General features: G+C 40.4%; 2 protein-coding genes across 2 annotated transcripts; one reads left to right on the forward strand and one right to left on the reverse strand.

The window, feature by feature from the left end:
• Nucleotides 1-5: 5 nt before the first annotated feature.
• On the forward strand, nucleotides 6-1,567 carry LOC306696329 (lipopolysaccharide-induced tumor necrosis factor-alpha factor homolog; the record flags this gene model as incomplete). The annotated part of the gene is made up of 3 exons (XM_079159914.1): nucleotides 6-30; nucleotides 171-303; nucleotides 1,459-1,567. The coding sequence occupies 3 exons, from the start codon at nucleotides 6-8 to the stop codon at nucleotides 1,565-1,567; spliced, it is 267 nt and encodes an 88-aa protein (XP_079016040.1).
• A 643-nt stretch (nucleotides 1,568-2,210) lies between these two features.
• LOC306696118 (uncharacterized protein) lies at nucleotides 2,211-27,393 on the reverse strand. The gene is made up of 56 exons (XM_079159641.1): nucleotides 27,323-27,393; nucleotides 26,922-27,163; nucleotides 25,874-25,970; nucleotides 25,595-25,738; nucleotides 24,853-25,055; nucleotides 24,622-24,713; nucleotides 24,060-24,178; nucleotides 23,777-23,953; nucleotides 23,650-23,681; nucleotides 23,068-23,165; nucleotides 22,924-22,946; nucleotides 22,781-22,802; nucleotides 22,666-22,693; nucleotides 22,476-22,554; nucleotides 21,542-21,688; nucleotides 21,180-21,391; nucleotides 20,842-20,942; nucleotides 20,632-20,750; nucleotides 20,335-20,514; nucleotides 20,218-20,249; nucleotides 20,021-20,118; nucleotides 19,108-19,130; nucleotides 18,984-19,005; nucleotides 18,868-18,895; nucleotides 18,670-18,754; nucleotides 17,830-17,976; nucleotides 17,549-17,748; nucleotides 17,323-17,426; nucleotides 16,461-16,579; nucleotides 16,194-16,349; nucleotides 14,977-15,191; nucleotides 14,684-14,769; nucleotides 14,079-14,215; nucleotides 13,856-13,981; nucleotides 13,579-13,769; nucleotides 13,399-13,487; nucleotides 12,323-12,450; nucleotides 12,068-12,195; nucleotides 11,530-11,647; nucleotides 10,798-11,016; nucleotides 10,508-10,678; nucleotides 9,754-9,903; nucleotides 9,605-9,669; nucleotides 9,248-9,377; nucleotides 8,976-9,061; nucleotides 8,758-8,887; nucleotides 7,592-7,782; nucleotides 7,251-7,341; nucleotides 6,978-7,107; nucleotides 6,709-6,899; nucleotides 6,029-6,181; nucleotides 5,805-5,941; nucleotides 4,826-4,968; nucleotides 4,626-4,720; nucleotides 3,114-4,134; nucleotides 2,211-2,734 (listed from the first exon to the last, which is right to left on the reverse strand). Exons 1-56 carry the CDS (start codon nucleotides 27,380-27,382, stop codon nucleotides 2,652-2,654), a joined length of 7,593 nt encoding a protein of 2,530 aa, XP_079015767.1. The 5' UTR covers nucleotides 27,383-27,393; the 3' UTR covers nucleotides 2,211-2,651.
• Nucleotides 27,394-27,537: the final 144 nt, after the last annotated feature.

The following is a 27,537-nucleotide window of genomic DNA, read 5'->3' on the forward strand; positions in this document are numbered from 1 at the left end:
CAACAATGGAAGATGCACAAGTGTCAGTTGGTGAGTTTATACCGTCTGTTTGTGGAGCATAGTTTCATCAGAGCACTTTGGTCGATCCTCATCATTTCCTGTATTGAGATTGTGATTCTTCTGAACATGTCGTCACTTTTTTTGGTCTTCTCCATCCTCATTTCCGTTAGTGACAGTTGGCGCTTTGGGAGACAGTCCAGTTCAGGTTGCTTGTCCAAAGTGCCATCAGACCGTTGTCTCCAAGGTGGACTACTCCTCTGGTTTGCTCACCTACCTTTCCTGTGGAGGACTCTTCTTCTGTGGGTATGAAGGCGTGAAGTGTCATTCGCTCCATTATATTATTCCTAAGGTGTGACTAAAGCCATGCCAGCAGCCCAGCGAGGCTGTAAAACCACAACACTTTTGTGTGGATGAAGAAACTTGCTGCTGGTGCTGAGGTGTTACTTAAATAAATAGTTTGACATTTTGGGAAATACACGTTCTTTCCAAGAGTTAGATGAGGACATTAATACCTCTCTCGTGTCTGTGCATCAAGTACAGAGCTAATAGCAAGAGAAGCAATTAGCTTAGCTTAGCATAAAGACTGGAAACGGGGAAAAGCTGGAGTGGCTCTGTCCAAAAAGAAAATACACCTACCAGCACCCTGAAATCACCAAGTAACACTTTGAATCTACTCTAATTCAACTGTACATTAACGGTAATGTAAGGACAACAATTTGTGTTAATAAGGGGAGTTTTAGGCTATGCTGTAATCATTTCAAGTGACTTTCAGAGGTTGTCACTGTACGGTTGCCAGGCCACCAGCAAATAGTTGCACCGTTTTACTCTCACTAAAAACCCCAATTTTTGTTTTTACATCACAGCTTTTGTACAAAATGAACAAACTGGAAACATTGTGTTTGAAAAGCTTTAGAGGTGCTGGTAACCCGATTTTTGAACGTTGGAGAGAGCCAGGCTAGGTGTTTCCCCCCATTAACAGTCTTTATGCTAAGCTAAGCTGAGCTAGACTAATTGCTTATTTGTTATATAAGTGCAAACTTAGCACACCTCATCTGAATCCTAACATGTTGAACTTTTCGCTTAACTCAACATAGTAGCTCATCGTCACATTGCTGCTAATACAGCCTTGCAAACATTAGCATGTTGTGATTCAAAGTTGAAGATTACAGGAATTTCAAATCCTTTACAGCAGTCACATTGAAATAAAAGCCAACATTAGAGCCAATCTATTCAACTAGTGATTTAGAAATGAGCTCTGTACTGTTGGCTAATATAGGCTTCAGTGAAGTGTTGGACAAGTGCAAATAAAAAAAATGTTGACAACAGATGTACCATCATTATCCCTTCAGGGAACATTACCTGTCCTTCATTTTATTTAATTTTTTCATTATTAGATTCATTATACAATACTATGTTTAAAATCACATGAATCTTGACTTTGGCTACCGTCCTCTCCAGCTTTGTTTTAGGCTGCTGTCTCATCCCGTTCTGTGTGGACCGGCTGAAAGATGCAAAGCACACCTGTCCTACCTGCAAGACGGTACTTGGCGTGTACAAACGCGTATAACCTGATATTAGAGCTGCAACGATTAGGTGAATAATCGATTAAGTCCAGCGACAGAAAAATAATTGGCAACTACTTTGATAATCGAATAATCGGATGTCATTTTGCTGATTTCATGCTTCCTAAATGTGAGAATTTTATGCTTTTCTTTGTCATATGTGATAATAAACAGCATTTGAAAACGTCATCGTGGGTTCTGGTAAATTTCCCAGGGAGGTTTTCCTTATTTCCTAGCATTTTACAGTCAAAATTATTATTTAATTATGATTAATTGAAACTGTTTGTTGCAGCCCTAACTGATATGGTTTCCTTCTAAGGGTTAAACTTCCAACACATCCATCAGTACACCAGACTACAAACAGCAGTTTCCTCCTGAATGAACCACTGTTGAATTCAGAAAATGTAATTATACTGAACCTAACAGCTGCCACTAACATTGTTATATGTTTTGTTATTTGCTGCCTTAAGAGTTTTATAGTAAGTTAGACTAGAGAAACATGCTTATAGCTCAGACTTATGTCCTATATTCATTGATGATTTTTGTAACTATATTTGTTGTATGTTGCCCTGCACAGATGACATGATACGACTGTGACAACTTATTCCCTTCAAACACTTGAAAAATAATAAACTGTGACCAAGCAAGTGATGAACTTTGATTGTGCAACGATTTACAATCAACATTTATTATTAATCTCAATACAGCTCAAGGCAAGTTAAGCCTTCCTAAAGAAAGGCGCAATTTTAAAAATGGATACTACGGCGACACAAATACAGCAAAAACTGTCACCTTCATTTGTTTTTGTTCATCTCACCATTCATTTTAACAATTCAAACAACTGAACAACCAGCAAAAAAACAAAATAAAGCAGATATATTATGAGCCTAAAAAAGTGTGAAAAGGTTTCCGAGCATACATACTTGCTCCAGAGGGATCAACTAATTGAGAATTTCATTATTTACATCTGCTGGATTTGTATTGCACATTAAAATCTTCGTGGTTAGCAATAATATGTAGCATGTAGCTGCTGTAGCTTCACTTAATGGTTATGTATTCTTCAATTACAATAACCAGCCATGTGTTTCTTCATACAAAGGGAGCGATGAGCAGTGCAAGGAGAACAAGGAAGGAGAAGCCAGCGTCTGCTCGGATGCGGGCCCCGTTGTTTCCTGAAACAGACACAAACTCAATTTAGAGATCAGTAAAATTGTAATGATTGTTCAGCAATATCAAGCTTGAATGCAGATTCTGTGAGGGAAACTCACACTTTAACAAAACAACTTTTATTGTCTGTTTTATATTGACTAAATAATGACTCCTCACTTTTACTCTTTTATTTGCTGTGTGTTTGGCTAACACCTTACGGGAATACCAGTAAGTCCAGTACACACAGTGCTGCGTCTGTCGTTCAGCAAGAAACACTTTTTATAATGCTATAATGCTAAAAGACTGCTAACAGGTCCCAGGGAATGAGTCTGCATTCTCACCAGTTGAAGATCCAGGTAAAAGACATGGAAATAAAACAAAATCAACTTTTTCAGTACTCGCCTGTGGTGGTGGAAGGAGAGGGAGTGGAAGTGGTCGGGGAGCTGGTGGTGGCCGTAGAGTTGGAGTTGGTTGGGGAGCCGGTGGTGACCGTAATGTTGGGGTTGGTTGGGGAGCCGGTGGTGGCCGTAGAGTTGGGGTTGGTTGGGGAGCCGGTGGTGGCCGTAGAGTTTGAGTTGGTTGGGGAGCCGGTGGCGGCCGTAGAGTTGGAGTTGGTTGGGGAGCCGGTGCTGACCGTAATGTTGGGGTTGGTTGGGGAGCCGGTGGTGGCCGTAGAGTTGGGGTTGGTTGGGGAGCCGGTGGTGGCCGTAGAATTGGAGTTGGTTGGGGAGCCTGTGGTGGCCGTAATGTTGGGGTTGGTTGGGGAGCCGGTGGTGGCTGTAGAGTTGGGGTTGGTTGGGGAGCCGGTGGTGACCGTAATGTTGGGGTTGGTTGGGGAGCCGGTGGCGGCCGTAGAGTTGGGGTTGGTTGGGGAGCCGGTGGTGACCGTAATGTTGGGGTTGGTTGGGGAGCCGGTGGTGGCTGTAGAGTTGGGGTTGGTTGGGGAGCCGGTGGTGACCGTAATGTTGGGGTTGGTTGGGGAGCCGGTGGCGGCCGTAGAGTTGGGGTTGGTTGGGGAGCCGGTGGTGACCGTAATGTTGGGGTTGGTTGGGGAGCCGGTGGTGGCCGTAGAGTTGGGGTTGGTTGGGGAGCCAGTGGTGGCCGTAGAATTGGAGTTGGTTGGGGAGCCGGTGGTGGCCGTAATGTTGGGGTTGGTTGGGGAGCCGGTGGTGGCCGTAGAGTTGGGGTTGGTTGGGGAGCCGGTGGTGGCCGTAGAGTTGGAGTTGGTTGGGGAGCCGGTGGTGGCCGTAGAATTGGTGCCTGTAGAGCCAACCCTGCCTCCCACAAGCCCAATTTGCAGCGTGTTAAGCTCTCGCTGGGACTGCATGCTGATCCAGTTATTTACCAGCGTTTGGTTTTCATAGGACTTTAAAGTTGGCAAGTTGGTGCCAAGCAGACCTTTAACCTCATTAACTGTCAGGTTCTAGGGGGAAATAGAGCAGATACATTTTATATTTGCTTGCAAATAAACACTTTTTTTTTTATCAATGCAGAACATAAAAACTAATACCAGCTATATTGGCCATAAGCATGAAGGTAGCAGCATATTGTCCAGATGCAGGAGTAACTAAGTAGTTTACTCACGAAAAATAAATTCTTAAGTACAAATTCAACGTACTTAAAATGTAGTATACACATCAATGCATCAGTAATATTAATCCAGAAACATCATATATAATGGTAAAACACTGACAAGGAACCTTTTTTCTGCACAATGAATACTTTTACTTTTCAGAAACTGGTTGTATTCACATAATGTATTTATATTTTCTTTTGCCGACATTAGATGTTTACACACAATGACTAATGGCCTTAGCATTACGAAAATCATTTGGCAAAGGTGAACGCTAATTTGTGCCAAAAACACACACACACACACACACACACCAGCAATAACACACACACACCACTGACCAGTACAAGGTTCTCATCCAGACTGGTGAAGGTAACCATGTCCATGCTGATGTTGGAGGCTGCCAAACTTTGGACATAGTCTGAATCTGCACCTCCTGCAGGGCCAGTAAAGAAATCATCAGCTGTGCTCAAATAAAGATTATCTGCTTGCAGTATGGATGTGTGTGTGTGTGGGGGGGGGGGGGGGTCTGTTTGCATACCGATGTATGGTTGCATGAGCTGGTAAGACGCAGCAGAGATAGTTGTTGATCTGGTGTTTGTGGCAAACGCTTGTTCGGCGATGGTGAACAGTGTTTTCTTTTTCTCCGTGGTGCAGTTGGACACCGTCAGGGCGTCGGCATCTCTGCAGGAGACACGAACACACAAGGTGAGAGATGAGAAATAGGCTCATCGAAAAAAAAACTCAGTGATTACAGCAGGATGCCAAAAAGGAATAAACAATAATACAACAGACTTATACACATTTACATTTCTCCTGCCTGGAGGAAGACTCGTGTTGGGTTGAAACGTCGCTAATAAAAGCTTAAGGGAGCTCCGATTGTGGGTTCTTTTATATCATATTTTCCAAGAGACGAAAACACCACAAACTCCATCCAGAGATTGAAAAGTTTACTCTTTGAAAATCAAAGACAAGCAACTTTTTTTGTCTTAAAACGTACTCGTCAATTGTATCAACGTGATTTAGATATGTCTATTTTCAACTACACTTAAAAGTAAAATAGCTGCACACTGGAAAGTTTGGTCATGTAAAAATGATTCCTACTTTATTTATAAGAAGGGTTTTGCCTCTCAGTCTACATACAGGCTGCTCTATCCTCACAGCGTGCCCTGCAGACACTGTTCAGGGCGGGAAAAAAACAACACCACCTACTCTGTATGTTTGTAGTTTCATCTACATTCTGATGCACAGTACAAATTATGGTAAAGACACTAGAATAGAAAATAAATCAAAGATAAGGCAGTAAAGTGCTCATTTTAGTAAATATGCAAATATTACATTATCTAACAATGAAACTAACCGTGATCTTAAGAGGGATGCACTAAAAAAAAAACTTGCATTTTCATAGCATTTTCCCCTGACTCAACCTTGCCCCTTGCACCTCCCATATATGAACGGCCATTTGAACTGTGAATACTATTTGGACTCAGATGTCATGGTACGTGGTTCTGACTTCTTACTTGATGCTTTGTTGGGAAATGTTCTTCAAAACGTCGGCATCCAGGGAGCACAGGTTGGCTCCTCCGATGGAGTTGAGCTCATCACTGCCCAGTTTGTTCCCCGATTGACTCAGATACTTAGAGATGACGGCCTTCGCCTGGACGACGAGAAGAAACATTCATTCATCACACGGGCACACGCGGTTACATATACGAGCAACACATTTTTGTACTTGTTTGCTCACCAGGCTCGGGTCCCACTGTCCGTCCGACGAGTCCATCAACGCGGAGAGTGTGTCGATCTGAGTGATATTCCACGTGTCGACGTCGGCAATAGTTGCCACACGGGACGCTGGGCCTAAGAGCTGAACCTGATCTTCTGGGATGGTAGAGTAAACCTAAAAATAAAATAATCATTATCTCCCAGCAGAGGGTCAGAGTCAGTTCATTTGTTTGATTTTGAGTGTTTTTTGGCGTTTGAGTTCTAATGTAAGTAGAAACAAAGTGAAGAAAAAACACCAATAAGTTGCTGATTTTAACTCAAAATAAGTTTAAAAAAAACTTGCACCACAATTTCAAATCAGATGTATTCAATGTTTAAAATTCAAAATACTTTTTGCTAAATCAAAAAAAAAGCCCTGACCAACTTGTTGGAGTGTGTTTTAGTGCGGGGTTGGGATTTGATGGAAAAAGCTTTCTATCAAATGGCAAACGGAGGCAGAACGAAATACAGTTATAAAACGTTCTGAAACTCCCTGTGAAGCATTTGCTTTTTGACTTTTCCATAGTAGTGAGTACTACACAATTGATATGGTTTTTGGGTGAACTATTCCTTTAGATAAAATTGACCAACAAGCCCGAACTTTTATTGCTCAGTTTAAAAAAAAAAACATTTACAAACCAATCACGTCTTCCCATCACTTACCTCTCGCAACTTGCTGAGAACGATACTGAGGTATTCCTCCTGGTCCACCTTCTCAGTGATGGCTTCCAAGTTGTTTTTAACCACCAAGGCGTTGAGGCAGCAGTTGAACTGAGCTATGTCGTCATAGGCGAAGGGAAAAGTATCATCGCTGATGGTCACCTGGGTGATCGTTCCTACAGTGCACCCATTCACTAAAAAACACAGGGGGGAAAATAGTTAAAATAGTAAGTTCATGAAGAGAAAATAGCAGATAACGGAAGGAGACTCACCGATTGATCGCTTTGACTTGTTTCTAATCGACTTCCTTATTTCTTTCTTCAGCCTCTTCTTCTTCTGTCTGTCCACTCCGTTGCTCCTAATAACTTTCAGGAAGTACCTCAAGAAACGCCGCTTTGTTTTCTGCTCGCAGGAATTAAAATAATCAACAAAAATAACATCACCAACCTCCATTCAACACCAAGCAGGTGACTTAATGCCAAAGAAGAAAGGAAAGACAGTCAACTTTTCTTCTCAATGCGTTTATTCACGTGTTTATTACTCACTTTGTCAAAGTTATTGTAGAAGGTTGAAGTCAGATACAGCGGTAACATCCCAAGATTCTTCAGAGTCTGTACGTTCCATGTTGATGGAGCCCTGGTTATCAAAAATCAAAGAGTGTAAAAGCAGGATATCAAACTGAAATAGAAAGTGTTTTGGTCACTTAAAATGACAATTTATTTGTTTTTTCAAATTGTTTCATATTTTGGAAAGAAACAAAAGAAAATAGGATCATTTAAGGTTACTGGTAGGAAATAAATCTGTTGATACTCGGACAAACAAGGAAGAGGGTTTATGATTTTCTTTTAAAAACTTGCTAATAGATGTATTGCTTCTGTTGACATACCCGTACTGCGTTTTCCCGCTCTGCAGTAGAGCTTCAACAGCAGCCACTTGAGTGTTGGTGAGTTCTGCGCAGTCCTTGAGTTTTTCCAAGACGGACGGGTCAGAGTCCTCGATGTAGGACCCATCCAGAGTGCAGCACATGTTTCCCAACACCGATATATTATCCTCAGTCAAACTCGTGTTTGTTATGCCCTTAGAAAATAGAATGGTTAAGAACAGAAATAAACTACAGATTGGAATGTCAAAAGAACAGAAATATTTAACATCTGAATTCAGATTTACACTGTTGACACGACGATGAACGCTGACACTTATTCTTTATTGGTTTATGTGCTAACAGTCAGGGTACAATTTAATAATTGAATGGCTTTCTGAACCACATCTGAAATTTCGATCAGCCACCTTTTATCTTCGCCAGGACGATCATGCGATCGCTCTGTAAGTGAGTGAGTGTGCACCTCTGTGTCTGTCGACTGCTAATCTTAAATTTGGGCGGGATCATTACCATTTTTCCAAATAAACTGCACCTATTTCTCACTGATTTGCAGATCCTTTGGTAATACATGAAGTCTCACCATTTCTGCTTTTGCAACCGAAAACAAAACACATCTCTGTCTTCATTTTGAAAATAGCGAATAGTGCATTTTGCCAAAACATAGCTACACCTGATTTCTCCTCTGGCACTTCCTGTTTCTCTGTAGTGTTATGCTAATGTGAAGCCCGGGATTGACGGGATTGGTTCCTTAGGCATGTGACGTATGACACCCTGGCTGTCTGACTTACAGACTGTAGTTCGACTGCTTTATTTGACTGATATATCTTGTAGCAATGAGGTTAAAACTTAATCTTCATAGGAGTCAGTGAATTAATCTCCATTGCATTTTCTGTGTCTTGGACACAGATTTTTAGCTAAATGATCAAGTGAATTGCTTTGGTCTTCATTGAAATCATCCAACTGAGAGATTAACATAAATTCAAAGTGAATCGGCCCAGTGGAAGATTTGATTTAAACCTTTATTTAGTCTCGGTGTAACAATAATCTTCTTTCAGGATTTACGTTATATTTATATTTCTGAAATAAACAGTTTAAATGTCGTTTAACGGGCTCTTTCAGCATTTGAGTAACGTGTGAGATGTATATGTGGTTCTGTTTGTTCAGGTACTCACCAGGCAGCTCCTCGCGTTATCGAACAGGGCGGTCATTTTGTAGCTGAGGGTTGAGGAGAAGACAGAGAAGTCTGCTTCTGCCAGCTGTTCAAAATAGGACCTGCAGCTGGCCTGTGGCACCAGGGAGTAGCTGTAGAGTCACAGAGAGACAGAAACTAACAAAAACTGTTCTGACAGTTGTGTTCTCAAAACAAAACCTGTTTTTCCACTAAACTCACTCATAGTACAGCAGCAAATCAAGAGGATAGAGGTCGAACATGGTGGCATCTGAGTCTTCTTTCATGTGGTTGTACATGCAGGTCAACTGTTGGTGAGACGAGCAAATGCTGTTATAAAGTCTAGATATAACATCTCCGTTATTTTTCCACTAAGCTGTGATTTGTAGGTGAAATAAGCTTTTTAAATATCTGGGGCCACATACAGTATAACAAAGACATCTTGTCTCAACTGCGTTACAATGACTTTATTAAGAAACCACACATTCTCTCACCTGAGTCTCCACCAGAACGACCTTGTTCTTGCCTTTCCTCCGACAGGCTTTGATGACCTTCTTGATCTGCACCACTTTAACAGTCCTCACTCCGGTGCATGTGAACCCTTGCAACAGAGAGGACGACACACTACACACACACACACACACACACACACACACACACACACACACACACACACACACACACACACACACACACACACACACACACACACACACACACACACACACACACACACACACACACACACACACACACACACACACACACACACATATTGTATGTTATATACATGTTGAGACCCACCTGCAGGACATTTCTTGAATGAGTTTTTCCTATTTCAAAAAACTCACTTCTTTGGACCTCCCAACGCCACAGTCGCAGATTCCACAGCGATGACTTCAAAGAACAACTCAACCTAAAATAAATAAATACATAGTGCTTATCTGAAATGTACAGCAGGTGTGTTCAGAGCAAAAGTGTGTGTTTCAGTGTTACACACCTGCTGCCGTTTCCATTTCTTCTTGTTGAGTTTCTCGATAACCCCGTTGTTATTTGAGAAGCCCAGCAGCAGAGAGCGAGGGATCTCGGTGGCCATTTCGTCTGGAACGTTCTGTATGATCGCCTCACTGCTGCTGTCCACCGATATGATCTGGGTCAGGAAGTGGGAGGTGAGTTAAATATGTGTTTCACCACCGAGCACACCCGGCAGTGATCTCACAGTGTATTGAAGTACACTTCTACATCACTGCAGCAAGCAGAGAGGTGAGACCAGTGGAGGTTAGCAAAAAACAAGACTTTCAGGTGGTGTGTGGGTGTGGTCTAAATTTGAAGCATCAGTTAGTATTCAATCGAGACTTGAGACAGGCCTTTGGACGTTGGATGATAGTTGGCAAACAGCTGCAGTCTTTCACTTTTCGCAAAACAGTTTCAAAGGTTTATGAAGAATAAAAAAAAAAATGAAACACTTTAAAAAAAAAATACATAGATTGTGACACTCACAAACTGCATCCACATTTTGGAATTTTGCACCTTAAAAAAATATATGAAACAGAGTAAATTTAGGTAAATCCCAGTCTGTGAGTCTCCAATCTATACTCAATGTACTGTCTTTTCTGTATATATGACGACATCTGCTGGATGTCTGTGATATTTCTCCAAGAAAGGGTCTAAGGATAGAGAATGTTGTATATCTTCTGGGGCAAATTTGGACTATAAAAAATTAAATTTGTATCAGAAAAAGGAAGCTGCCATACCTGAGTAACAAAGGTCTGCTGCACGATCTGTGGAGCAGACATTATGTGCTCCAGAAATGAAGGATCTTTGGATGCAGCAAGCAGCTGGGAGCCATCGATGTTGCCGATTGTTTTCGCGGGTACACCCATGATGAGAGAGCCCAGCATTAACAACGACGACGTGCTGTTGATCTGTTGGAATGGAGGACACATGATGAGACGGCTTTATTCTGACTGGTGTGCTCCCGGACAAACTAAATCTGAAATCAATAGAACATACAGTCGCAGACAGACTGACAGACAGCAGCTACCTGGAAAGCTCCCGAGGACATCAGAGACTGGACGATGGCCTTGGCCTGACCTTCATTCCAGTCCGTCACAGTGCTGAGAGTGGGGAGGGCCTCCATCAGTTGCTGAGGATTTATGGTCTTTATCTGCCCGGTGGACAAACCGGAGCTTTCGGCGCCGAGGGCAGAAATGGCCGTGGCATCGATGTTGTGACCGAAGTTACCCGCCAAAGCTGCAGACACCTACAACGAAAAAGTATAAACTCAGTCAGTTGGTGTTATATTTTTGTGTGAAGTAGAGTTCTTGTTTTTGAGTACAGAGGCTTGTTCTTGGGGAGGTTCCCTATAAAAGTACAACGTATAGGATTCACTCTTACGGTTTTTTGTACTTCCATTAATAGCTTCTAAATCACAATTATGTTCCCAAAGAAACCAAAACGTTATTTTTTTTTAACAATGAGGAGGATCACAGGGAGGACACAGAAATTCATGCTTCCCCCAAACTAACCAGTATAAATGACTGGCACAGCGAAAAGGACACGACCCCTCACCATGTTCCCACCAGTGATCACTGAAGAAAACCCACCGCAGTATTTCAGATTTTTTCTGATTAAACTTTAATCAAGGCATCTGTATTTGTTTAGCTTCTCCAGTTTTTTCCTTTAAAATTGTCGCCTGTCTGTTTGTGCAAAGATTACGTCCCAGCTGAAAACTACACTGCTGACCTATGTGTGTTCTAGTGTGCGTGTTTATTACCTGTGGGTCCACGGATGTGCAGATGGTGGTCAGGTTGTACAGAACTACCATACTGTCCTCTGCTGTCAGCTGGCTGAACGCTGGACCAGGAGCGACACATCGAAACAACAGAGGAAGTCTGCAGAGAGAGCGAGAAGAATCGGTTTACACACGGATGGTACCGTTCACCATGGGCGGTACGAGACAATGGGCCCCTGCAGGACACACACTTAAGAGGCCCCACACCATGTATACATTGGAACAAGACACCCAAACTCAAACAGTCTACTTTAAGTCATTTTGTGTCCCTTTGTAGCCATTTTGCATCTATTTATAGTGTTTTTTTTTGTGGTTTATAGCCGCTATGTGTCTCTTTTTGGTCATTTTATGTCTATTTTCAGTCATTTTGTGTCTCTTTGTGTTTGTCCTGTGTCTTTCCTTCCTGACCCTCTGCCCCCTGACTGAACGGGCCTATCGGGGCTATGCCAGTAATCCATCCATGCCGTCCACGTATGTATTTGTGATGATGTGGGAGGGGTTTGTGGCTGTTCAGACTCACAGTAAGGGGTTGAAGTTGCTGTCCTGTTGATAAACGAGCTCAGTGTAGTAGTTGGTGAGGTCGAGAGGTAAAGAGCTGTGGTTGAGTGTGGCGAGGTTCAGAGGGTTCACTGTGAACACCTGGATAACCTGCAGAGAGGACAGAGAATGGCTTTAAAAACACGGCAAAAAAGGTGGTCTGAACATCATTATTCCATCTCTCTTCAACTTGATTTCAATCCCAGTGAACACAGATTTCACAACTCCGGTTCAGTACCTGTGCCGACCCAAAGGTCTGAAGATCCTCCAGAGTGAGGAAAGGCATGAAAGGGCCGATGTACTCAGCAAACCAGGCTGTGGAGTTTAGTTCTGGGTTGCCGGGGTCGTAACATCTTGGTACCGACGCTACAACGACAAGTTACACATATTTACACGGAGGACTTCACCGAGGGAAGCCAGGGAGATAAATAAAGAATAAATGAAAACAATGGTTGACATTTACATTATAAACGTACATGTAATGCGTTATAATCTGCTTAATAAAGCACTGTATAAATACAGTTATTACAAATTCATAAATATCCACAATGCTTTATGACCATAATCATAACACATTATAAAGCATTTTGTAATGTGTTATAAGGTCAAGTATCATAATACTTCATAATTCCTGGTCACTCACAGACATGCAAGGATCAGTCTATTATTATTCCCATAGCTGTAATACACTATAATGCATTAAAATCACTGTTTTAATGCATTATAATGTGATTGTAAGTTATTGTAAGTGGTCTTTGTTTGCTTTAAGTATATGAAGTGAAAATATATTGAAATCTATCATTAAATATCTGCAAGAACAAAATGTTGTAAAATTAGTTTTTACTTTACTTAGCACTTGGAGCAACTTATAAAAAGTGATTATAATGCTTTATAATTATATCATAATGTATAACAAGAATTAATACACTATGATCCCCCACCTTAAAAATGATATTGAATGACCAGCAATTATGAAGTACTATGATTCTTGACCTTATAACACATAAAAAATGCTTTATATTGTGTTATGATCATTGTTTGAAAGCATTGTGGATATTTAGAAGTGCTTTTAACTATAATTATACAGTTCTATAAGCAGATTTTGATGCATTACAAGTAATTTTATAATGCATTGTAGACATAGACATAATGGGAAGTGTTACCAAAACAATATTTACGACAATATTAGTCTGCCCAAATAGTTGCTAGATTTGAAAGAAAAACAGCTGAAGGGGTCTTAAAAGTTCCCAAATCTAGTGTTGCTTATTTGGCAACACTGTTAAAGTGAAGCTCTGTGTTTTAATCGAGAATGACCTGAGGTGAGGTAGTCCCTGATGGTGTTGAACACATCTCTCCTCATGAAGTCTGCGGCAGTGTAGTTGTATTCACCCAGAACTGACACTCTGAAAAACAAAACACACGATTTGAAAACATCCAAAAATGTAAATAAAAATATAAAAACTGAGTCGAAAGTTTTGTGAAAACCACTCGTACAGTTTTTGGAAGGCCAGGCAGGAGGCGTTGTGTGTGACATTGGGGCTGATCAGACTCTTTGTGAGGAAGACCAGGTACTTGCGGAGACCTCGGTCAAACCAGGCGTTGACCTCCGACCTCTCGGAGCTGCTGAGCGCCATGGGCCAGACGCAAAGCAGCGTGGGCCGCCGCAGCGCCGCCGGGAGAGACTCCTGTAGTGAATGTACACAATTACGTTACTGTATCATGATAATGTGTTTGCTTTTTCTGTGTGCTTGTGTGTCTGTGTGGTACATACGTTCTCTAGGAACGTCGGCGTCTGCATGTAGATGCTGTAGATCACACAGAGCTCTGCATCGTTGTCGACAACATCAGGGCGGCGGAGAAAATCTCCAAGAGCTGATGGAGGCATGGAGTTCACCAGCTAGAGTAGCAGCAGAGCAGAGCAACATGAATCATCCTCTCATCCTTCAGTCCAGATACAAACAAACTGACCTCGCCATTATTTTTTGGACACCGACCTGATGCATCCTGTCCTGAGGCATGAGGGACAGGAAGGTGGTCAGGTTGGGGAACTGGAATCCCATGAATGAGCGCTCAAGGAAACTGTAGAAACTGTGGTTGTAGTTGTCACCGTAGCACTTGAGAGGTATCGGTCCTAGAATGAGGGAGAGGGAAAGAGGTCGCCCGTCAAACACACTTGAGTCGAGTTGAGATGAAGGCTGTAAGTTTGGTTTCAAAGATGGTAAATCAGAGTTTATGGACTTCTGGACAACATACAAATGCTTGCTGTAAAGTATCATTGAGAGTGTTCAGTATTCCCTTCCATCTAACACACTTGCAAAGACATTTTTCAACATTCAACATGAAACAGTGTTAAACCACTGGCAGGATTTAACCACTGGCAGGATGCAAACAAAACAAGAACCCACTCATTACAACATTTCTCCAAAACGCAACTAGTGGTCAAAACCCTCCACAGGGTTGCCTTTAAGCTTCAACCTCTGCTAAATGTCTAATTGCAATTACTGCAAAAGGTATAAAGCAGAAGTGAAGTGATACATTTTGTATCATGTTACCACCCAGAACTGTTACTCGTATTTTCCTTCCAGTTTGCTTTCTTTACCTTTGAGAGTCTGAACGATGTGGTCGTAGATTTCTGTCTTTGTATCTTCACTGAGAGAGGAGATTGCTGAATTCAGGCCCTCGACTCTGAAATAAAAGAAATTTAAAGAAATTTAAAATAAGGTAAGCAATTTTTATTTTGACTGTATGACTGCATTTATTGACATTTGATTGGAATCTATACTATAGAGATGAAGGTAAAACTATTACATTTTCTGAAACCAAAAAGGATCTGTTTTCAACACGAAGTTCAATTGATCCCAATAAAATGAAATCATTAGTTTGTCAACTTACCCCTGCTGCTCGATGCTGCAGTTTCTTCCCGCCAGTATTCCGAAGAACGGTGCAACGTGCTGCGGCAACAGGTTGACCAGCAGGGGGCGCAGTCGCTTCTGGAGCCACAGCGAAACCACCGAATCACCCACCGAGGGGTCAGAGAGGTTCACACGATCAAACACAACCTGCAACATGGCCGACCTCACCGCCGAGGAGAAATTGTTTTCGTGACCCTGCAGGGGAAAGAGAAACGACAAAATAAGAGTTAAAAAGAAGAAATGAGTAAAGCAACGACAAAGAGCAGCGTTTAGAAATAGGGTTTAGCTATGTGTTGCTAGTTTAACTGCAACTCCTTCAACATTTCTGTAATTAGACGGTTTTAAATTGTATTTTGCTGAAGGCTTGTCAATTCATGTGAAAACATTCACAGGAAATGTATGAACTATGATATATTCACAGGGTTCAACATTAAAGTTTATTTTTCCGCTTCAGGAAAATTGCCCAAGTTAACTTTACTTTGCTCTTTACAAATTGTTTTATTCATTAGCAGTTATAAAATCATGTTTAGTCTCTATAAATGTATCTAGAGCATTTCAATTATCCTGTCTCCAGGATAATTGAAATGCTCACTTGTGAACTTTGTCTGCTTTCCAAATCCTGTAAATGTTATTAATTTTTTTATACTTCTAGAACATTCTGCAAAATGCCCTTACAAAGTATGTAAAGTTGCATGCAGTATGCATTCAATTGTGACATGCTACTTTGTCATAACATTGCATCCTAAACTTTGACCCTATCGCTCATATATCCGCTGTGCAGAGGATTGTGGGTGAGAACAGCCAGAGAAGCATGCTGGCTTGCGTACTACGAAATGCAACCGGATGCAGCAGAACATCCTGGTATTTTTGGCATATCTGGATTCGAACATACTATGTATTGTGACATACTAAATGATTTTTTGGCAAACAAAATAGTATGGTAGTGTGAGAATTGGAATCTTTACTAGCTGCCATTTTCTTGCAAGTGCTTGATCGGTACTGCACATGTGCAACTCTCAACAGAGATGAGAATGAAGCGAGATGGCTCAGTCCTTAGCTACTTATTATTTATTTTTTTAAAACAAGGTGTTCATTCTTTTTTTTACCACTTGCATGATCGTGCAAGTAAGTTGTTAGATTTACTGTTAAACCCTGATACAACCTCAGATAAGCAGACAAACTATTCCACACACTCACCATGATAGCAGGAGAGAAGTCATCAAAGAAGGCGGGCAGGGATTTGTCGGGGATGTGTTTCATCACCGTCATAACCTGGGCAGGAGAGGTGAGCCGGCCAGGTGTGGCGGACACCTCTGCCAGCTGTCTGACTGTCAGCTGCGGTAACACTGTCATCTGCATGTGCACACGGACAAATACACGCGCAACAACGTAGTTGGTTAAAACATGGAGGCAAAAAATAAACAAATAAATGAGCATAATGTCAAGAGATGAAACAGGAAGTACCTCTGAAAAGTTGGAATAGAGCATCCGCAGGTCGTGGATGGACGCGAAGACGGAGAAACCTCCCAAGTTCTCCTGCAGCCATTCTCCACTGCTGTTAATGTGTGAGCTGCAGCTGGAGTCTAAACCACAAAAACAACAGACAACAAATTCAACTTTACTGTGTGCTTTATGTTTGCAGCAGGTTCAAGAAACCCTGAAGCCTTTGGTATATTTATGAATGATAGTTCTGTTGGTATCGAAAAATGAAACATCTTCATGCTGCACAGATGTCCTGGTCGACACGTCATATTCTACAGACTTAACGAAACATCTTGGTTTGGTACAGATCCCGGCAAAAATCACATCAGTCAATCGTTTTTTTAATGAAAATGAGAATAGTATAAAAGTTATCATTCCCTCTAATATCGCAAATCATAGCACAGGTGCAATATCAGTTCAAATAATTACAAATATCTTCTAAATTGTTCAGCCCTTCTACACGGTTTGTTTCAATCTGTTTTAAGCGTTTCACTTATTTAACAAATGACTGGAGATATTTCATACAAAGAGAACATTTTGGATACTTTTCAGAGACAACAGAACTCGCAGTTTGAATAATGTGTGAACTCGACTATTGCAAGTTGAAACAATGGGACATTTTCCTGTATCTGCCAACATGGTAGCATGTGACAAAAAGTAAGTACCGAGGTGGCTGATGAATTTTAGGTAGCAACATCGCATTTTATACAGTGCCACTCTAAATGCTAATCTAATGATCTAAAAATGTAACCCTAACCCTAGCCCAGCCCAATGAAAGCAGCTAGCAGCACTAGCTTCAAAAAGTTGGCCTTTTGAGCCACTTTATAGAAATGTGAGAACATACCTGTGGTGCTATTCCTGGTCAAGAAAGCCTTGATGAAGTGTGTGTACACAGAAATCTGCCTGGCGACTGTCATGTGTTGCTGGATATGGCTCAATATCTGCACCCTGAAATGAAATGAGGGGTTGTGTGGTCAATGCAGAGTGTGATGATATCTCGACGACGAAAGAGAGCGATTCAGATCTGCGCTGAGATCTGATCAGTTTGGAGACGTAAATGTGCTGCTCACATGTGCTGGTAGGTGGTGCAGTTCAACCCCTTTGTGGTGAGACATGAGAGGAAGTTAGGGGAAACGGCGGGCAGGAATGGTCGAAGCCGGACTTGGAACCACAGCCGGAAGAAAGCGGGATTGTTGAGGTTGGTGTCCAATCGGATTTCTCGTATAGAGTCCAAAATCATTGGCACTGCAGGATTTGTGGGGTCCAGAGTCTACAAAAAACAACAAAATTAAGTATATAGTTCTGATCAGTAAAAGGGTAAATTGGTAAATTGGGGAGAACTGATTCATACGCTGTTGGTTAGAAGATCCAGAGCTCCGTCCAGCACACGTGAGGCTTTGGAGAGGAAAAGCTTCCAGACGGGTCTCGAGCCGTTGGAGATGGAGGAGCGATTACACAACAACTTCGCCGCCAGATCTTCTGCTCTCAACGCTGTCAGCTGTGTGATGAATGAGCAGAATGACAACAGGTCAGAACAAACAAACCAAAGATCCAAACTATTTCACATATTAGGGCAGTTCTTGATCAGTGGTTGAGAAGGTACTCAGATCCTTTACTCTAGAGTTAGAGTTACTTTTTACAGATTCAAAATAAAATCGACAACAATAAGCTAATAAATGATGATGATGATGATGAAGATGATGTACAATTATAGATTAAGCTGCAACAGTAGCGATGCTCACATATTAATGCCTCAATAATTATACTCCAATAATAATGATTCTGCACAATGAGTACTTAAATTTGTATTGTATGCTCATACTTCTGTTCTTTGGAATAACAGGACTTGTAACAGAGACTTTCTACACCGTGGTATTGCTACGTCTACAAAAACATCTGAGTACTTCTTCCAACCCTTGTCGTTTGTCACCGTGGAGCGATTTCACAGACTTTGTTTACTACGAGGTGGATCAGCAGTAGAGCCCTGCATCATATCATATGTTTTATGTAAAAAAAAAAAAGTAACTATAAGCATCAAACAAATGTAATGGAGTAAAAAGAGTGTGATGCAGTGGAGAAGAAGTAGTAAAGTATCATACAATGGATGAAGTACCTCCAAACTCAACTTAAATACAGAGCTTCAGTAAATGTACTGAGTTCCACCACTGGAGATGTTTTGGTGTTTTCTTACCGACGAACAGGCGAATTCCTCAACAGCAAAGTCACAGTAACGTCCGTTAATATCTCCTCTGTCGATGTGGAGCTGCAGCATGCTGCTGTAGTTTCAAAATAATAAAATTTAAATATTAAATTATTTATTGATGATATATGAACACAAAATGTGTAAAAAGCTCGAGTAAGGTAAGAGAGAGAGGTTTATAAATCCCACCTGTTCACTCCAACACAAAGGTCTGTTTCTGTAAAAAGAAAAGAAGCAATAAATGAATTCATGGAGATTATTAACACTCACGTACTGAATTTTATAAATGTTTAAGCACAACTTACCGTTTGTCATGGTGACATCGCACTTGGGGAGAAAAGGATTAAGATGGTTGTGAGTCTTTTATCGCAAAACAAATATGAGACGAACAATAGTCAGGGAAAAAGAGATGACATCACAGTGAATTACCTCTCCACTGTTTATGATGCAACCTATGAGAAAAGAACAAACGCAGATTAGTTTATGGTATAGTTCATGAACGACATATTTAAATGCTCATTGCAATCATAAGTTCACATTATGGCGTATTAACAGCTAAATAAAGACGTGTTCATGTTCAGGTTTGATGATAAACTTTAAACAAAACTGAATTTGCTGTTAATAGTGACCAACGGCCATCTTTTAGCTGTAGGTTGTAATTCGTTTTAATCATTCAACAAAGTACAGCTTTTGATGCTGGAGATCAGGCGTATTCACTGTGTGTCTGTTAAACCCGCAATGATTATTTTGGATTTTTGTAACACTTGGGGGCAGCGGAAACAAGTTGCGAACACAACTGACACACTGACATACTTGCTGAATGTCAATATATTCGCTCTCTCTTTGCTCGGTTTTTGGTCTCCACCAACTCCTGAGGGAAATATCTGTCTCTTTAGCTGCACTATGATCCCCAGCTAGTCTTTAACTTTCCCTGTCTGTCATCTGCTGCTGACCAGGTAGTGTACAGCACGTGTTTATAATTATCTGTAGGTTCATCACCACAAGAGACACCTTTCACATTGTCACATTCTTTTCATATTTGATGCATTATCAGTGTATAATGTTGATCGATTTATGGATAATAACACTTATAATGTACTGTCTGTCACAGACCCTTCCACAATTCAATAAAACCAAAATAGAGCACATAAAGAAATGTGTATAAAATGATCCAAAAATATATCCAGAATAGTTGATTTTGATTGAATGGTGAGGCAACAACATCAATCTTGGGTTTGAATATTTTCGGATGTTTTTTTCAACCCTAAAGCTCCTCATGATTAAAGTCTTATATTGTTATTGTTATACATGTTAATAATATTGTACAGAATGAGCTTCTCACCTGGTGGTATGTTTTTGGATAACTCCTCCTTAGTGTACATGATGTGTGACGCTGTTGTAAGAGAAACTGTAGGCACCAGTAAGTCCAGTCTGGTGAACCTAGAATAGCAACAAGTAGGATTAACATCACAATGTTATGTTCATAGAATTGTTTATGAATAATATAAACAAAAAAAACATGAATGTATATGAACTCACAGTGTTTTGTATAATGAACAGGAGAGGTTTCCCTTCAAATACAGAAAACAACGATTATTACCTTCAACAAGCAGTGCAAAGTGTAACTTCTGAATAAATCAAGATTTTTTTATTTACCTGGGTCTGAACGTAGGTCGGATACAAGGCGAGGTAAACCAGGAATATTTTAATGTCCTCAGTAGACTCTTCCACGATATCAAAGATCATATTTATGATGGCGTCTGATGATGGAGAATTAGGAAGAATCCACACCAGCTGTGCACTCTGTATTAGAGTCAGGAATGGTAGGACCTCCCGCTACATGGAAGAAAAGGAACGAAACAAAAAGTTGACTTCTGTTGAAAATAACGAGGTAATAATAACAGCACCGGCTAATTTTTTTAATCCTTGATATCAGCAGAAATGGATTCTTACTGGGTTTAAGTCCGGGTTGAGTTGAAACAGCTCTTTGATATGCACATAAGGTAAAAACGGACCCAGATTCTTCATCAGCCACTCTGCACTGCTGTTGGACGCAGACACACAGCCTGGACCTGGACCAAGTCATGAGGATAAACATTTTTCAACTCACTATTTTTGAAACCAGTCACAGCGTTATAGTCATTCCGATCGTGCAGCGAGTACCTGAGTGTGGCTGCGACAGGAAACGGAGGATGAAACCCTGGATGACCACATCTTTTTGCACATAGGTCATGTTATCAAAATGGTGGGTAAATTCCTGCAGTCTGACAATAAAATCAACGACAGAATGAGACATATTTGTATTAATTTTATGATAAAAATGGTTAAAATGCCAATGAGCAAAAAATAAAAGAGACACCAGACGAGAGGCCATGTTGTAACTGAATCAAGTGGGCTGTATGTTGGCCGTCATCTCAAGCCAAGACCTCTTAAGTATGATATACAGTAACCTGCAATGGATCTGCAACGTAAGATTTGTCAATCATTGGAAAATCACTTACATTTGCTGGTATGAATGACAGCTGAGGTTCCTGCTGCTCAGACACCGCAGAAACTTTCTGGATGTAAACGGCAGCAACGCACTCAGACGGCCCGAGAACCACATCCCGATGACACTGCTGTTCATCAGCTGCTCGTCGGTCAGCAGCGACACTCTGATCTCTCCGATCACTTCCAAAACCACAGACGCCGATGGACCAACCATCGTCATGGACTGTAGGAAAGATCAATTGATTGAATCCATAACTGTAGCTGTCCTCCCTTAATCTACTTTAGACTGATTTGCTCTTTTGGGACTGTTAACATTTGAGCGATTCACTTTCCACAATCCTGAAAAGAAGTTGAGGGTTAGAAAGATACCGACCATGTCAGCCAAAATGTCCAAGGCTGGGTCCAAGATGAAGGACAGCTTCGTCAGCAGCAACTTCCACAGCACTTTGGAGTTCCTGCTGTGTCCAGGCAGATTACACTTCAGAAGAGACACCAGCTGATTGGCTGTGAAGTTCTCCAGCTGTATGTGTGACACAGCAAGTGATCATTTATATTCTGTCATATATATGCTGTACATTATGTTATACAGGTTAACAATACATTTCACCATATGTTTTAATTGACTTTATATCTCACACTATATTGTACTATATTGTGCATGTACTATGGTGTACACTTAAGTAGGTATTACTCTGTACTATACTTTGTTGCTAATATGTGACTTTGCTTGAGACTGTGTTGTACAAATATTTTTTTTCTATACTGACTGTATTGTATTTTTTAGTCTAATTGTATTAGACAAATTTCCATGCTTTATTCATGTATATAGTATTTTATCCTATGTTTAAATTGTATTCTAGTTGTAGCAATATGCTATATTTATAGTGTATTTGAACATATTCTTTATATTATGTATTCTATAGATATACATCTCTAGTGTTTATATATATATATATATATATATATATATATATATATATATATATATATATATATAGTGTATTTAATGTTCCTGTGTAATGCCTGGATAAGCTGCTATTGTAACACAATAATTTCACAATTTGGGAACGATACAATGTATTGTATTCCTATTTTTATTTGTATATTCTAAGTATTTTATTTTGTATCATTCTCTGTGTATCTTTGTATTTCTGTCTTTGTGCTGCTGCAACATCTGAATTTCAACAGTAAAGGCTTATCTTATCTCGTGTATTAATTAAGCCAAACAGGAGGCATGTTGGAGACTTTTTCTCAGAAATAAACTGTTGTATTTCCAATCTGACTGCGGCTCTTTAAAGCATAGTCACCTGTGCACAGGCATACGTCTCCAAGGACACATTGCAGGGAACGTCCATAGATGTGTTCAAATAAGAGAGCAGGTCAGAGCTGTGAATAAATGTAAAATTAAAAATAAAAAAGGTCAAATACACATCAGTCAAGAGACTAATGACATGTTTTTTGTGTAATTTTGGATAGATATTATAACAAATGGGATACCTGTTAACTCCTCTGCAGATGTTACTACCTGTCAAACCGCAGAGAGAAAAGGATTTACAGTAATGTCATGAGTAACAAAATGAGACTTTACACTGATGTGTCAAAGAGCTCTTACCATTGTAGGGAGTCGCTAGGCACTGTGAATGACAGAGGTAATACATTTGAAGGAACATTACAATAATTCATCAGAAAAATCTAAATATGAGCAACAAAATACAGATGAAATAGATTCATTTGAAATATTTAAAGAACTCTCACCGTTAAGTTCGCCGGGAAACACTCTGTCCAACACAGAATAATACACAGTCAACTATTGTGTGCACGTGATAACACTTAAAGAACACAATAAAAATGGTGCCTTTGTGTTTATGGTCGTGGTGTTTGTGTGAGAAAGCGACTCACCATCTGGCGCCATGTTTATCAGCTCTTCTATGAAAGACCAGACGCCTGGTTCAGTGTCTCGAGGCACGAGTGGTATGGCTCCGTACAATCTCTCAAAGCTGGAGGGAAAACAAAACATTCAACGAGAAAGCATTTAGAGAGGCTATCCACCAACTACTTATGTGTATAGGTTCAATATCCAAGTTCTACAAGTTACAGTACAGAAAGGACCTTATGAGTGTTTACTTCTGCCTACTCCTTTTCAAACATATGCTATTTATTTATTTATTATTTAGAATGTGCTGTATGTGTTTACTGTTCACTTTATTGTGCATGTGTTACCTCTGAGGTGTGGTGGAGTAGAAACTTACAGTTGCATTAATTGGAAATACTCAAGTAAAGTACAAGTACCTCAAATTTGTACATAAGCACAGCATTTGAGTAAATGTACTTATTTACTTTCCACCACTTGCGTTTGACCATCGAAATGTCTGCTGTGAAAAAGGTCTACTGGGATAATCTAAAGAAAATAATCCAATAAAATCTTGCTAGAATTAAGCACCAGCGCAGTGGTAAGTTATACAAGCATCTGAAAGTACTCACATGTGTGTGAAGACATCGCAGGGTGGTTTTACCTGAAGAATTGAATATTTTACAATTAATAGGACAGTTTAATTAAAGATTTTCCAAAAGCTTTAATCTTAATTTTGTATCATTACAAAGCCGTTACCTTATAGATGAGATAGTACAGGGAGTGCAAGACCTCTTGAAGTTGCCTGTTTTCAGGGGACTCCAACAAGAAGTCAAAGACTCGGTTGATAACGACGTCTTTCTCAGGGGGAGTAGGAAGAGGCAACACAAGCATCTCTGCTATCTGCCTTGGAGACAATTGGGGAAGAGCCTCCAGCTGGACAACAGACAAAAGAGTAGAAATGATTAACGACGAAGGAAAGACTTCAGGTAAGTGAGTTTTAGATGAAGAATATCAGCCTGTCAGTGTTTCCCGGACTCACTCCAGAGAAGTTTGGGTTGAGCTTGTAGAAGTCAGTGACGGAGGCGATTCTTGAAAAGTCACCAAAGTTGTTTCTCAGCCATTCTGCGCTGTTATTGGCCGAGGAGACACACTGAGGATCTGAAACATACATGCAAAAATGAATATACGTTTATTAAATTAGTAACTAACTACATTTACTCAAGTACGGAATTTAAATACATTTCCATTTCATGCTACTTTCAACTTTTACTCCACTATGTCTATTTGACAGCTAAAGTTACTAATTACTTTATAAATACAGATTTTACATACAGATAATATTATTAGCTTTAAAAATACAATGCATTGTTACAGATTAAACTGCCAAAAACACAGATTAAAATTGATTAAACATTAAAATAGTGCTTACACCACAGCCATTTTCCAGCATTCTTTTACGTTTGATACTTTAGGTCCATTTTGCTGAAAATACTTTCTTATAGTAACACGCAGGACTTTTACTTAATCAGTAGTTCATTTGCTTCTCTGTTGTTCTTTTGCACCATTTTAAAGGCTGTTACTCCCGCGAACAGTTTACTTACCAGATGTGTTGTGATTCAGCAGGAAGGGATAGATGAAATGCAGATAGATATCATAACTATATATATCTCGGTGTTTGCTGAAGGCTGCCACACTGCACATATTGAGAAAGAAAAGAAAGAAATTACATTTGATGCATCATACTGTGTGTGTGCGTGTGTGTGCGTGTGTGTAGGTGTGTGTGTGTGTGTGTAAGAGAGAAAGACAACATCTCTTCACACTTGTGAACTCACATGGTTTGGTAAACTGGGCAGGAGAAGTTCTTGGTGCTGAGGCAGGACAGGAGCTCTTTGGGTATGTGAGGGAGGAGCGGCACCAGTTTGATCTGAAACCAGAGCTTGATGAAGTTCGGGTCCTCCAGGTGTTCCCGGGTCAGAGGCGAAGAGTCCACCTCGCCAAAGATCTGCTGAAAGTCGGACACGACTTCTTTGAGGTTCTACAGGAGGAAAAAGTCAAAGATTTTAAATAACATTTTTACGACAAACACACATAAAGTAGTTTACAATAAAGATGTATGACAGTTGAGTGTCTCCCAGCTGGCAATTTATAAAACATGAGTTCTAGGATTTTGTATGTCAGTCATCATCTACGAATGGTAAAAGCAGTGTGTGTGGTGTTTTGTACCATTCAGCTTTAAAAACTTGATTATAAACTTTGATTGACAGGTTATTCTCAAGTTAGTGGTTTAAAGACAGAGCGTTTGATATAAAGAAAACTAAAGAAAACACCCAACACCAAAAATAGGTAAAAACAAATAGAAATAGCAACAGGTCCCAAATAGTTTGACACTTCATTTAAAGTAACACAGGCACAGCCACAATGCTTTAAAAGGTTTGATTACATCAGTAATGTCTGTAAACATTGAAGTGAAACAGGCTCATATTCAGATTTATGATCCACTGAGAAACTAAGATGATTCAATATTTTAATCAAAAAGAAAACAATGTAAAAAATGTTTAGGTTGACAGTGCTCACCGATGACAGCAACTCTTGGATCAGTGAATTCAGACGCTCTGTCAGCTGTCCAATCAATCTCACGACCGTCTCCTCGGACATTGTCAGCTTGTTACCGGCAGCACAGTGCAACACTTTGGCCACGTTTGCCACCGCATCCGTCAGCTGAAGAACAAGAACATCTTTACGATTACTTTTCAAGCGGACAGTTGACAACAAGGAAAAGTTTGAATGAAACTTCTAAACATTCTAAACATGATTAATTCTCTACAAAAATTAAAGAATAAAATGAAGCCTCACCCCGCAAGGGCTCTTATCAAGAGTGATGCTACAGACATCCTGGATTTCATCGGTGTCATTGTCCATGTCATTGTCCATGGTACCATGGTCCAGATAGCTGCACACAACCAAGACACAAACATACATACACATACATTTAAAAGTAATTATCATACACTGTTTTACAACACAGAAGCACATCGACTGACCTGTGGATGGATTTAATGGACTGGTGCTGATTATTTGACCACTAGTGGGCAGAGGAACTCTACAACAAGCCGACAAACATACAACCTCGACACACTTCATGAAGTAACTTTGGCAATTGTCATATTACACATCTAAAAGTTAATAAGTAAGATTAGCAGTAATTTAAGAGTCATGTTTCTGGTCAACTGCCAAATCTAAATCCAACATTGTGTTAGCTCTGTGTTGGTCCCCACCAGCTCCTGAGAAAAACATCAGGGTCTCCAGCTGCTAGATGCTCCACTTTCTTTCAAAGTCGCTAACTTTGCCTTTCTGCAGTTCGGCGCTATCTTCTGTTTTAACATGTTGACTTTGAGGCAGGAATAACATAAGCTGATCTCTGTGTGGCTGCTGCATGTGTGTATGAAATATATATCGTCACTATACAACGAGTCAAGAACTCTGTACAAACCTTCAGAATTGAGGCAAAATATATTGATTTGCTCAAGGTTGAATTAATAAATGTAACTTTAATTTGTAGCCTCTTGAGTCTTATTCATTATTGTCACATACGTATGTTGGTATCAATTAATTATTAATTAATGCTACACTGCTGCTGCTGGATACTGAGCAGTAAAACTGAAACAATGAGCCAGAAGAGGCTAAAAACATCTACACAGAGATAAGTACAGTTGCATTGAATTGCAGTAATTAATGGAACTGAGCCATCATTAAGATTATTGGAGCTTTAAATGTGTATTTGTCTCATCTAAGACAAGTGTATCTACCTGACACACACTAAATGATAAAATCAGACATGGAAAAAGATAAACAAATGATGGAAGCGATTAGGAATTGAATCTAAAATGTGAGCTTGACTTACAACACTTCGTGGAAGGCCATCGTGATGTTTCGATGCATTAGGGCCCCGTCGTTTGGCAGGAACCTCCGTAACACCGGCATCACGACATGCTGGTACCAGTCCTCCACATTTGTGACGTCAAACTTCGGTGTCTCTGGAACTACGGATGTGTTTTGTGGTCGGTACATGTCTGCCAGCTCGGCCAGAGTCCAGTTGAGCAGGAACTGAGTCAGAGTGGTGCTTTTTATTTCTGACACGTTCCTCTGGAGAAACACAGCAGGTCAGGAGTTATTTCACTTGCCAGGTGTACTGTGTGCATTCATCAGCACGTTGAATTATGTAGCCTGTGTGTGTGTGTGTGTGTGTGTGTGTGTGTGTGTGTGTGTGTGTGTGTGTGTGTTTGAGAGAGAGAGAGCTGGCACCTCTTGTGTGAAGGACACAAATTCATGAACGAAGCTCCCAATGGGTTTGAAAGCCGTCATGAATCCACTTACAACCTGTATGTGTAACAAAAGAGGAGAGATAGAGAGAACGAATTATAACACCTTAAACAGGGGTTTCCCCTCATACAGTTTTTAAATAAATGCAGTTACTTATTTACACATCGAGCAGATACGCAGCAACATTAGCTGTTTGG

This window comes from Pholis gunnellus (assembly GCF_910591455.1).
Source record: "Pholis gunnellus genome assembly, chromosome: 5".
Taxonomy (NCBI): domain Eukaryota; kingdom Metazoa; phylum Chordata; class Actinopteri; order Perciformes; family Pholidae; genus Pholis; species Pholis gunnellus.